The sequence below is a fragment of the Benincasa hispida genome, chromosome 2 (genome assembly GCF_027475165.1).
Source record: "Benincasa hispida cultivar pf3 chromosome 2, pf3_genome.v1.1, whole genome shotgun sequence".
NCBI lineage: Eukaryota > Viridiplantae > Streptophyta > Magnoliopsida > Cucurbitales > Cucurbitaceae > Benincasa > Benincasa hispida.
This window is the reverse complement of record NC_143479.1, coordinates 28,186,642-28,200,522: the sequence shown is the minus strand read 5'-3', so window position 1 is coordinate 28,200,522 and position 13,881 is coordinate 28,186,642. Positions and strand designations below refer to the sequence as shown.

Below are 13,881 nucleotides of genomic sequence, written 5' to 3'. Positions count from 1 at the left end.
GGGGGAAGTAAAACATTGGAAAATGTGAGCTAGAAAGCCCAGTGACTGGTACCTTTCAAAAATAAAAACAAGTTTGATTTAAGGAACAAATTTGTAGGGAAACAATTTTCACACAAAGATAACCATCACAACAATGCAACCCTTCCAGCCTGGTAACTGGATAACCTTGACATGATCATGTATTTTCCCAGGTATTTCTTGAATTCCCGATATGAATGATGTGGAAACAATTCCAGTACTCTTGTAGCTCACTGAGTGTGCACATGTCGGCATTACCTCGCTAGACGTGCTGTAGGCACGCTAACAATTCCCCAAGGTACAATCCTAGTTTACAATGCAAGTTACAACAAGCAAAATATCATGAATTAAATCAACCAATAAAATTCAGAAAACAAACTTCCAGATCATGCCAATTTCCAAACTTTATACATATTTGTAATAACACATATATATAGAATTCAACATAACAAAATAATAAAAACCACTCACTGTCCTTCTGTTTATCCTTCAAGAATTTTCCTAACACAACTCTTAGTCCGGGTTTCCTTTAATTTCTCTTCTTTTCAAGAAATCCCAAATTAGTCCAAAAATTCCTCCAATAATTCTATTTTAATCCAAAAATAACTTAAAGATAAAATAACCAGCTTACCCCCTTTAGAAATACCAAAATAGGCCTAACTTTCCAACAAAACAGACTTTGGAGGTTATTAGGTGGGCTGATGGCCACTGGGGTTGCCAGTGGGTGTTGACAGGCGCAACTGGGCGCTGTTGGGTGTCAGGCATCGCACAGGGTGGGTAGGAACGCAATGCTGGGCATCGAACTAGGCTGTACATGCGCCTGGGTGATTGCGCATGCAAGGCTGGCAGTGGGACGCGCACAAGCGTGCGCTGGGGCGTTAGTCACGCGGTCGAGCGTGCGTTGGGTGTTCGCGCCTCTTGCGTTAGGCGCCCACGTGCACTTGGCGTGGAATGTCTACGCGCTGGTGATGACGCACGGACAGGGCTGGGCGATGGGGCTGTTGGGCACGCTTGACCTATGTGATCAGCTAGACCTCCTGTCTTCCAACGCCAATTCCTCTTCCTTCACAACTCCAACTCAAATGGCAACCCAAGGTCTCTCACTAGAATTACACTAAAATTACCCAAAAGGCACGAGTGAATTGTGAGAACTAAACTCCTCAAGCTGCCCTATTTATAGGCGTCCAGAATTGCCCAATGCTCAACACCTCCTCATTCCTTGCATGTCCAGATGGCTTCCTCTTGTGGTGCCAACGACTCCCCCTTGCCACCTTTACCTTGAAGTGGCTTCATCTCCCTTAGCCAACGAAAAGCCCCAATTTTGCATGTCCTCTCATGTGGCCACCTCACTTTGGTCGAAACCCAAATCACCTTTGGTTAGCTACTTGTCCAGATGAGTTGTTAACTTAGCCTTGTTCTCCAAGTCACAACTTGTCAATGCATCACTCAACCAAATGACTGCATGCTCTCTTGATCACTTGGTCTTGTCCAACATTTGACTCTTTCTTGGCCCTCACTAACCTTAAGTCCATCGCATGTCCTTCCTTGGCCACACACTTCTTCCCTATGCACGACTCTCCCTTGGCGCATGCCCTCATCGGCCAACACATACCTTCATGAACTCAACATTCATACTTAGGCCGTCATATGGTTTCTTCATCGTATGCCATCACAAACAACACCAAGACTCCTCACCTAAGCCAATCTTGCCACATACATCCATGAGGCATTTTCTAACCTCGAATGACTTAGCCATCACATGGGCATTCCCTAACCTCACAATGACTTAGCCATCGCATGGCTTCAATGCATAGGCTCCCTCTTCCTCAGCCATTCATGCGATCAACTTAACCTCAACTACCTTGGTATTGACAAGCTTTGCCGCAAGCCCTTAACCCTTCAATGCCTACATCAATGCATGGTCTCAACGCATGGCAAGACTCGACCCCATCTACTTCACATTTAACCTCAAAAGGTCCTTGATGGTTGCATACCTCAAGCATCCTCTAACCTCAATATCCTTCTTCCACCCTTAACTAACAACTAAACATCTCCAGTGACAATGTCATCGCCTAACCTTGCAATGGCAAAGCCATTGCTTTCCGAACCTCATCCCAATGCATGGAACCAACGCTTGCTTCCTTCACTTAGCCAAATTTGTCCTTTAAAACCTCACTTAGCTACAACTTATGTTTTAGTCTTTAAGGTCCAATTTTCAATACTTAAGACATTTTCCTCTTCTTTTATTCCTCTACAAGCTTCCTTATTAACCAAGTTTTAACTTCATTCACTTAAGTGAAATTCAAGGTTTCACATTTATATCTATATTATTTACTTTAACCTCAACTCCCTCATAAAAAATATATAATATATATAATATATATTTATTCTTCTTTTCCAAATCCAAAAAGAAATCCCCTTCCCTCCACCCCCCACCTCAAACCTCTCTACCAACAAACCCAAACTCCAATTCCAATCTTCTACACCTTTTAGAAAAATCGAAAATGAATTAACCCAAGATAAAACGAATATGAATTTACCTTAACATTTTGGGACGTCACACTAGAATTCTTTTTTTCGGATTGCCCATTTCGAGATCCATATTTTCTTTCAAGTAATTACTAATTCCTAATCTTTCGGAACTAGTCAATTAGGCAAAGCCTTAAAACCCTTTCATTAAAAATCTCCATCGTTTTTCAATTACGCTAGTATATTCAAATGATAGTTTTACGTGCACGATTTTATCTAAAATCCTCTTTTTACATCAAGATAATAGACCATGGAATTATTAAAATAGTGTAAGAAATTCAAAAACATTAGGTACAAACATGCCAAAAAGTATTGATGCTAATTCAATTCACAATCACAAAAGTGTCTAGAAATAATTTAAAGAATTAATCTAATTCCTAGAACAATGAAAGATCAACCTAACATGGCCTCCATAGATAGAACCAACATTAGTAAACAAAAATAAGAATTGAAGAAACAAAAGAAAAAGAAAGGTGATATCAGATGATCTGATCCCATCTCTGCGAAGGAATCGACCCTCTCTAATGCTCTCCAATGATGATCTCCCACTCTAAAGACTCTCTATTTTGTGCTCAAAACTCCCTACGCACTAGAAAACCTGTAACGTCACAACTTTTTTTTCTTTTATTCTAGACCTTCTAGCCTTGAGATGCTTGTGCACTTCTTTTCTCGCTCGTTTTAGCCTATTTTCATGTTTTAAGACTATTTTGTCATTGCTAAGGCTTTTTTCTTCAATATTTCTTCAAATCTCTACATATTTTGCATAAATGCTCGGTTTTTACAAATCAATATAAATAATTGCATTAAAGAACACATTTAATGTTAAAAAAAGCCAACAAAAATCTAAGCCAAAGAAAGCACTTTGCTTTTCAAGCTTCCCCACCATTGAAGTACCCTCATCAGCCTTAACAATCACCCCCTTAAAGAGAGGAGCAACCAACTTGCAACTTGGCCCCTCAGTAGGGGCAATGACCAAACCAACCCTAGAGGGAGCATAGCTATAGAAAAGAAGGGCCCTTTATATCCCCCCAACCCTACAACTATCGAGAAAATGACAAAGACCACTATATTGGCACACTTGCATTACCTTCAAGCATACTTAATCGAGATCTCAAAACCCTACCCTTTCCTTGTAACTGAATGGTCACACAACAGGAAAAATCATCCTCCTCTCTTACTTAATTAGCACAAAGTCAGGCAATAGACAACTTCGATGCTCCTTAGTAGCCTTATCCACATAAATTGAATGACCAACAACATTTGCCATGATACTCAACCCCCTGGGGTGTTTATAATTCCAAAAGAACTTGAAGTAGCTTCACCCAAATCGACACTTGATCAAACACGAAGGTCTAAAAAATAGTACATGGAACACTCACTTCCTCAGCAGAATAGGGTTACCTCTAATATATCAAAGACCATTGGAAAACATCCAATTCCTAGTTACCTATTCTTAAACTAAAAAATAACAAAATCATCCTTCAAAACAGTAACCAATGACACTTCCACACAACCTCACATCTTAGCAACCAAACGAGAAAGAACCTCAAATGGAAGCTGATCCTCCACAAATATATTTTGAAATACATATATTTTAAAATACATTATTAAATTTCATATATATATTTTTTACGTGTTATATATATATATATATATATAGTACTTAATTTTGAAATACAACATGCCTAGTGTCCAAAAAATTAAAGACTTTCAAACTTATAACATGATAGTATTTTGTGTTGATCCTCCACAAAGTAATTAGTTAGCATGTAAAAAGTTTCAATCTTTACTTGGAATTATTTTGTGTGGAATAAATGAATGGTAATGAGAAGAGAAGTTAGTGTGAAAATATTAAAATATTTAAAAGGAAAATTGAAACCCACCATATAGGTTAGTCCAATTTTGCCTTTTAAAAAAAACATCTGTTAAGAAAAGGAAAGGGTTTAGAAGAAGGTGGGTATGTAGATGATACTCACGGGTGGCAGTCTTAAAATAAACAAAAACAAAGAGATCACATTTAGCTTTTTGACAATTACTTATTCTTCATATTCATTACTCTCTCTCTTTCTTCTTTCCATTCAGGCCACTTTGCATTCACCAGTCCCACACGCAATCACGTATCCCCATTTAACATGATATTGGAGTAAAAGGTCTTTTGTTCAAATTTTTGTAATGCTATTTTCTTTTCGATTAATATTGATTTCTACTTGTTGGATTTTTCTACATATTTCAAATCCACTAGTGAGGAGAGTGTTAGAGTGTTAATATGATACTAAATTTATTTTCACCCATAAACTTAAGCTTTTAAATCGATTGATAATTTAACATCTTTCTTCATGTTCTAATTTTTATATCAATATAATTTCTATTGGAGTATTAAATTTATTTATGAAACGTCAGCTTAAACTTTTGGATTGGTTGATGACTAAATATGAGAGTGTAGGTAAGAACCTCTTACTTCCATCATTAGAATAAACAAAAATAATTGAAAATTAAAAAAAAAAACAATAAAAATGAGTTACACAAGAATTTATGTGAAAAGCTTCAAAACCCAAGAAAAGAAATCCACCACATGAAATTATTACAATCACACATAATTCTCTTCAAGAACACTCTCTCAAACATCTTGTATCACACTCACTCTCTTTCCCCCATTTTTAAACTAGTGGATACGAAAGGAAAAAAAAAACATTTTGTATTACTCACACTCTTTTCCTCATTTTTAGATGATTTGAATTTAAAGCCATGAGTTTCTTTCTGTAATATTTGAAGTTCATCACTTTCTTGAATCTTTTCAACATGTTGTTGCGACTTTCTTAGAACAGTAATATCGTCTTAAATTTTTGAATTAATTATTAATTAATGGGTGATTTAACACCTATTTGAGGTATTCCCAATCCCACCACTCAACCATTCAAATCCAAATCCAAAATCTAAACTAGATTTTTGAAATAGTTTGGAACAATGTTGGTCAAAGTCAATGGTAGTAATTATTATAAACTAGAAAAAGAAAAGCCTAAGAATATGGGGAAAGAAAAAAAGAGAAAAAGTGGGTCAGGAAGTCCATAGTTTGCGTATATTTTGTTGTTGTCATGAAGCAAAATTCAAGTAGAAAAGTAGAATCAAAGTACTGTATTAACTGTCTGTTAGCTATTGGTTTTGAATTTGGTATTATAAAAAAATGAGAAGCAAAAAAAGGGTTAAATATGCACTCGTTCATGTGTTTTTCTCTGCTTGGAACCTTCTTTCAATCTTAGATGCTCTTCTCCCAACCCTTTCCTCTACCATTCTCAATGTGCATTGGACCTTGAGAATTTCATTAATTACCTCATCACACTTTTTACTAAAATTATAATTAATATAATAACCTTTTACATAGTTTGATCCAAATCGTGTATTCAAACATATCTCTATTGCTAGATCGTAGACCACATTCATGCACGAAATGATACACTACTTTTGATCCATATATAAGGTAAAAGTCACGATTGCCTATTCAATCTTATTTTCACAGTTATATCGTGATTTTTCATGTCTATGCGTCTAGATCACACAACTCACGCCCATACGAGAAAAGATATACACCACTTCATCAAGTAACTACTTTAGGCTTTTATAGCTATAAGGTACAAATAACATGAGGTTGTTTGTTCAAACATATCTCTACTATTATATTATGATATTTATTCATATATATGGTTTAGATCACACTTATATACGATAAGATACACCACTTCAACCCAAATAAATGTAATGGAGTAAATGAGGTGATTGTCTAGACCACACCTATATACAAAAGACTATACCAATTTGACTAGAATGGTTGTAATGGGTGCAGATAATGATGTGATTATTCATTCAAACATATCTCCAATGTTAGATCATGATATTTCATATCTATGATCTAAATTACATTTATACACAAAAGAATTCACTAAAACTTTGTTGTGTAATCACTTCAACCTAAATGATTGTCACAAAGAAAATTTAAAAAAGAACTCTAAAAAAAAAATAGGAACGTAAAGATTCTCTTCCGAGCTTCATTTATATATGTATATATTCTAGCTTTTTTTTTTTTTTTTAACTTCTCCGATAAATGTCTTAAGCTTTCATGGTTTTCCAATATTTGTTAAGCCTAAAGTCAGAAAGCATAAAATTGAATTAGTGTATGTTTGGATGATCATTATACATAGACTAAGCTTCTCATCTTTAAATTTATATAAAATATAAACTTAGTTCACTAGCAAAAAGAAAACTACTTATTTAATTATTTTTATATAATTTTCTTTGTAACATTTTTTATTTTTAAAAAAAAATGAATTAAAACATGCATGGACTTTGATTTCTAGTTTTTGGGGTCAACCAAAAGCAAAGAGTTTTTAAGTTTTGATGATCTTGATTTCAACAAAACAAAAAGACAATGATATGGGACAAAGGAAAGTTTGAGAATTGAAATGGAAAACAATAAAAAGAGTATTATTATTAATATTGGTTAATTAATTTATTTAGGTTATGGAAAATAAGTTGAAAAATAATGGGGTTTTTAACACTTTCTTCCATTCTGAAATATCTCAGGTTTCAATGTTTGTTGTGTTGGTGTGGCTGAATTACTTGTCTCAACCCTCCTGTTTTTATCCTTCTAAAAGTTCTCTGTCTACCTGAAAATTAGTACACAAGTTTCTCACCAAAATCAACTCAAATATATCACTTTTCTCTCTCCCTCTCTCCCCCTTTAAATGATTCATTTTGTATATCTATCAATATATATATATATATTTTCATTTGTATGAGTACTATATCAATATAAAATAATATTAACGTGTAATCAATATTTTCATTATATCATAAAAATATCAATTAAATATAAAAAGGAAGTAACAATATGTCGTCAATGTGAATATTACATAAATAGAATTTTAACTAATTTAAAGTCCGTAAAATGTTTATCTATTAGGTCACATTTGGATCAGAATATGGTTTAATGCGTATAGGTATTAAATATTTGGAATTTGAATGCCTGTGTTTTAAATGTTTAGAATAATTGATATTACGATAATTAATGTCTGATGTTTAATTTATCAATTCTTTATATAGAAATCAAAATTAAATAATTACTTAATTAAATGCAGGAGACCATAAATGTAGTCATAAATTAAATTTATCCTTATTTAATTTTTTTTATAATAATCAATTATTTAATCCGTAGAAATAAAAATAAATGAATACTTTTATATTAAATAATAATTTATTAAACATAATTTATTTATAATTAATTACTAAAAATAATTAAATTAATATAAATTAATTAGAATACTTTTTTATTAAATAGTTAAGATAACATAAATTATTAATGGTATATGTTTTAAATAGTATATCTATATTTAATAATTAATTAAAATTTAATTAGATTATATTCTTTACTATTTATCTACCAAGCATAAAAATCTCACCATTATACAGGACATTAAAAAGTTCATCTTAGATAGATTTTAAAATTCTCTAGATAATAATATTTAGAGTTTTATAAAATAAAATTATGTGAAACAAACAAGGATATAAATATTTGTCTGAAATCCATGATTAACCTATGAAATAAATATGCCATTAATGTATTAGATGTTTTTGCTTATATATTTTTTTTTTTCTGTGTTCGATATAGACATATAACGATAGAATCAACATTTTCATTATATCGTAAAAATATCGATGAAAAATAAAAAGAAGCAACAAAATGTCACTAAAACAAATATAATATCAAATTTAAACTAAATTAGAATGGGTAAAATGTTTAATTATTAATTTAAATATATATATTTTTTAATGTTTTTGTAAATTTTTCATAAAGATTTGATAGTTAAAATTTGACGTTTTCCTATAAGCTAAAGTGGGTTTAGCTTAATAGTACTCGACATCACCTTCTTTTCTAGATTCACCGAAAATCAAGATCCCAACCTAAAAGATGATTTTCATTTTTTTTTTATTGTATTCAAAATTTGGAATCCCACTAATGATTTTCCCCCTAATATTTTATTAAGAAAATGGTTAATAATATGATGATTAAAGAAATAGTTTTTATAACTTTATGAAACACATAGGCATTTTAGTTGATTTAGTTGTCAATGTTTGTGTGAAAATGGAAAAATCTGACTAATTTTAGGGCAAAAGTGTGGTATATGTTAGCACTAATTCAAATTTAAATTTGAATTTGAAATATCATAACTAACGCACCAACAAGTTTTTAATAAATTAAACATCTTTTCACCTAACAATCTTCAATCTAGTAGAAAATGGTGTAGTCGAGCCCTGTGCCTCCTTTTCTTTGATGGGTTAATTATTTTAAAATTTTATATTCATCTTCAAACTTAATTTTAAATCTCTTTCAATGCTTCTCATTAGCTTTTCACATTACATTTGATGTAAGTTATAGATAACATATTTTAGATTTAAACTAGATTTAATGATGGAATAAATATGAACAACGGAGATTTCACATGATTTTTTAAACTTTGATACATTAGTTAAAATAATTGAAACAAAATTTCAAGCAAACCTCGGACGAATAAAAAAGTAAGAAGTAAGAACATTGCATTTTGGTATTATACATTGGATTGTCTTTGCATTTTGGAATTATACGGTGGATTGTCTTGTCAAAGGAAGGGTTTGACCCTCCAATTTTAAGTTTGAATCTAAATTCTTGTGGTTTAAAAACTTTCTAATAATTTTAATCGACAAATTTGTGAGTATGTCAATGGAGTCCTTAAGAGGCTGTTTGGGATGTTGAGATGATATAGGATGTGGGAAGTTCTGATGTATGGTGAGTTCTAATTGAGTATGAACGATCGAGTATGTTCAAACATATACGATACACGGAAGAAAAATAACGGTGAGATACGAAACATGTTATGAAAATGGGCCCACAAACAATTAAAATGATAATGGGTCTCCAAACATTAAATGATATAGGATGTGGAGATATACCATCTCATGTTGGGCTCCTAAACAACCCTAAATTTTGAAATTTTCAATTATACTTCAAATACGAATTTGGTAAATTTTCAATCACACACGCTTAATAGATGTTCCTAACTTTATTATTTTAATCTTTATACATATATGTATTAATTAAACACTATATGATAACGTAATGTAGATTTGAGTAGATTTAGGGGTTTGATTGTTAAATAAATCGTATTTCATGTTTAATGATTTTGAATATGTGTCTGGTAGTAAATTTAAAAATTAGATAGATCTCAATTAAAAAAGTTGGTTAAAATGTGTAGTAATATACAGAGGCTAAATTATAAAGGTAGTTTTGAAACTTTATAAAAAGTCAATGGTAATATTGCAACATTTAAAACAATAAGAATATTTTTTAAATAATAGACAAATGAGGTCTTTTTTTCTTATAATATAACCATATATTTATAAACCATAAAATTAGTTATAATTACCAACTAAATATTAGGTGCTAAATTTAACTCTGTAATTGACATGCATTCTCTCTCTTGGAGTCAAATGTTTAAATTCTCATATTGTTACTTGTCGTACTAAAAAAAAACTTTATATTAAGCTAAATATCTATAATTGATAATTAATTTATGGACATATTGTATGTCGTAAAATGTGTATAGTTATTATTTTACTATATCATATAATTTAATATAATTATTTAAATGATAAAAGTGTTAGAAATATTTTTAAATATAGTAAAATGTCACTATCTATGAGTGAAGATTCTTTCAAATAGTGTACAAGAGAATGAAGTGTCTATTACTGACATTTTGTTATATTTGAAAATAAGTTGACTCATTTTCTAATATTTGAAAACTGTCCAATGATTTATTATACTTATTTTTATTTTAACAAAATAAAAGGAATTTATAACATGAAATATTAATGTGCTAAGTATTTTATTCCATAGGTTAAATAATTGATAAGTAAAGTGAGAATGAAAAAGTGATTAACAATAATAATTGGAAACTTGATTACATATCATTGAACTTTGTTGGTATCATGAAAGAGCTAACTATTCTTTCCCTTTTTTTTTTTTTTTTTTTTTTCCTTGGGAAGATGACAACTAAGAAATGGTAAAAGATAAAATACCATAAGACCTTTTGTATGTGGCAAGTTTCATAAAGAAAATAAAATAAAAAATCCAATCTTTCTGTTGAAGCCTTTTTAATTTTTCACACTTGGGAATTTATTTTTAAATAAATAAGCACTCCCACTTTTGGTTTGTCATGCATTTCTCACTCTCTTTTACACTCTCTGCCATTTCCTTCTTCTTCCTCCTCCTCCTCTGTTTCTCTCTCCAATGGACACCCGTTTCAAGCTCCGTCTCTCTCGCGTCTTCCAATCCTCTTTCGCCTCTTGCCGTTCCCGTAATCTCTCCGATATCCTCCATAAAGCCGTCTTCATTCCCTCCTCCGACGACGCCAGTTTCCGTAAGAACCTATCCGCCGACGAAACCCTCTCTTCCTCTCGCGATTTCCTTCTCCCCCGACGGAAAATCACCCACCGATTTCCTCTCTCCCCTTTCCCCTCTGCAATTCCCGGTGGCCGGACTTGCCCTCCGGCGTCCCCGATCTCCCCCTCCAAACCCTTTTCCGAAAAATCGACGACAACGACCAAGAAGAAGAAGAAGAAGAAGAAACAGAGGAAACAGAGGAAACAAAGTCCGATCTGCCCGCTGAGTTCGGCGAATTTCGGCGGTACGTGGTGGTACAGTAGCGAGGATGAGGATGACGATGATGAAACAGACACCCTTTTTTCTTCTAAATCGCGTTCTTCTGATTCGTCGGTATCTCACCGGCGGCACAAGTCTCGTCGGAGAAGAGGAGGTCGGAGCCGGAGCTCTGAAATGGGGGTTTTGCCGTTGAAAGGGAAAGTGAAAGATAGTTTTGCGGTGGTGAAGAAATCGAGCGACCCATATAATGATTTTAGAACCTCGATGTTGGAGATGATTGTTGAGAAACAGATATTTTCAGCTAAGGATCTTGAGCAACTCTTGCAATGTTTTCTCTCTTTGAATTCCCACCATCACCATAATGTGATTCTTGAGGTTTTCACTGAGATTTGGGAAGCTCTGTTTTCTGATTGGGGATCTTGATCTACAACAAAACTCTCATCTGATTCCCTTGTTTTGTTCTTTTGTTTGTAAGACTAGTAAATTAATTAAGCCTAACTTTTATTGCTTATTAACCAAATAATCAAACTCCATTTCTGGGTTTTGCATTAACTAATGAATGGAAAAATAGAAAAAAAAAATGGGGTAAAGTGAAAAGACAGAAAAGAGTTTTTGGTTCTGAGATGAAGATTTTTGCAGATGCAACTTTTGAAAAATGGAGTTTTTGGAGGGAAGAATAATAAGATAGAGACTTTCAATAATGCCACTTTTGGTACAGATATATATATATATATATATATATATATATATATATTATTTTCTTTAAATTGGTAACTTCACAAACACACACACTTTAAGAGTTGTCAAAACAAAAAGGGTTGAAAGATGGAAAAGCCAATGACTAAAACAAAAAAAAAGACATAAAGCTGTGCAGGTTTCTCTGAGTTGTAACATTGATATTATATTTTGAATCTCTCCTTTGCCACAAACCAGTAATAATAAGGCAGCACCTAAGTTTGATACTCTCTTTACTTGAGAAAAGTTGATCCATGTTAACTTTTTATTGGATATAGCAAGGGCTGCACTTCAATTTTTTTCTGCCAAGAAAAGAATACAAATTTGAGAAAAATGTCAATCAAGAAACAACCATCATATATATGAAAAACAGTGTCCAATCTTGTTTTGTTCTTCACAATAACCATTCATTGTGTTTGCCAGTATCATGCATGCTTTGCTAACCCATTTGAATTTTCATTTCAATAGGGTTTTAACTTTTTTTTTTTTTTTTTTTTTTTTTTTTTTTTTAAAAAAAATAATAAATTTAAAAAGGGTATGTAAAATAGATCCGTGGGGATCTTGTTTTCAAAAACACAAAAGAGAACAAGGCTAAAGACAAACCTAAACTATTTAATAATAATAAATATAACATATCCATATGTTTGACTTAAAAATAGATGTGATTTATGAATTATTAGATGGTTGAGGTTAATGGATAAGAATAATCCAAAGATCAAACACTTAAAAATGTTAAATTTTTATGTAATTTGCCATACAAATACAAGACAAAACCCAATCATGTCTTTGGTATTGGATATAATTTTATTTGAACTAAATACCCAGCCAAGACCCACAAGCTGTTTTATTTCCAAACAAAAAACATAAACAAGGGTTTGTTTTTGGTTTTGTATACCCAACAAACAATCACAAGAGACATTGAACTCTCAACAAAAAGCCAATGTCAGCAGCAAAGCATAATTGATTTTTGATTTGTTTTAAGTAATTTATACATTATTATTATTCTAAAAAGTTGATTTGATGTCTCCTGTCTAGGAAAAGGGTGTTAATGAGAAGAGAGAATTTTAAAATGAATAATAATAATAAAAAAAGAGCTTTAGGAATATTAAAAAAGTGGGTAGTCAGAAATGGGTTATTAGTATAAATGAATGTATATAAAAGGTAGGTGTGGAAAGAAGGATGATCACATGGTGGTGATCTCAAGTCAGTAATTTTGGTTAGTTTGTTACTTAAAAAGTAAAGGGTAATGAGAATTGGGGGTAAATAATAGGGGCAAAAGGGTAGCAGAATTTGAAGAGGGAAATAGGGTTAGCATGGAAACTGAAGGGTCAATGTCAAAGGAAAAAGGAAGAAGGGCAAAGACAAATTCTGGGTTACAAACTTACAATGTGCAAAGAAAGAGAATGATAGACATAGAGTGTGTGTTACGGATTTTCTTGGCTTCATTCCTCCAAATATTATTCCATCATACTACTACGTTTCCATGTAGATTCAAAAATATATATGGTAACTCCATTTGTTGTGGTTGAAATTTCTTCACCGTTGAATGTTGACATATAGAAATTGCAAAATTTTGAATCTATATACAACGATTATTAAAAGGTGTGAGGGCTTCATTGAATATAAGATTCTTAAGTTTTGGTTCTAGTTTATATTTAATTCCTAAGTTTTAAAATGTTATATTATTCCTTATGTTTTAAGTTTAATATTCTATTTGGTCGTAAGTTTCAAAATATTTCATTTTTACTTTTTGACTTTTGAGTTTTGTTTCAATTTGGTCTCTTAAATTTTAATATTTACACTATGGACATTGATTTTTCACTAAATATTTAATTTCAATTTTGGGTGTTAATCCCTATTAATTAATTGATTGAAAAAACATCACATCATAATTATTTTAAGTCAAGTGTTCC

At 31.9% G+C, this 13,881-nt stretch overlaps 1 protein-coding gene across 1 annotated transcript; it reads left to right on the top strand.

Annotated features, from left to right (window-relative positions):
* The first annotated feature begins 10,730 nt into the window (after positions 1–10,730).
* LOC120071622 (transcription repressor OFP8-like) lies at positions 10,731–11,753 on the top strand. The gene has a single exon (XM_039023980.2). The coding sequence runs from the start codon at positions 10,862–10,864 to the stop codon at positions 11,654–11,656; it is 795 nt and encodes a 264-aa protein (XP_038879908.1). The 5' UTR covers positions 10,731–10,861; the 3' UTR covers positions 11,657–11,753.
* The last annotated feature ends 2,128 nt before the right edge of the window (positions 11,754–13,881 follow it).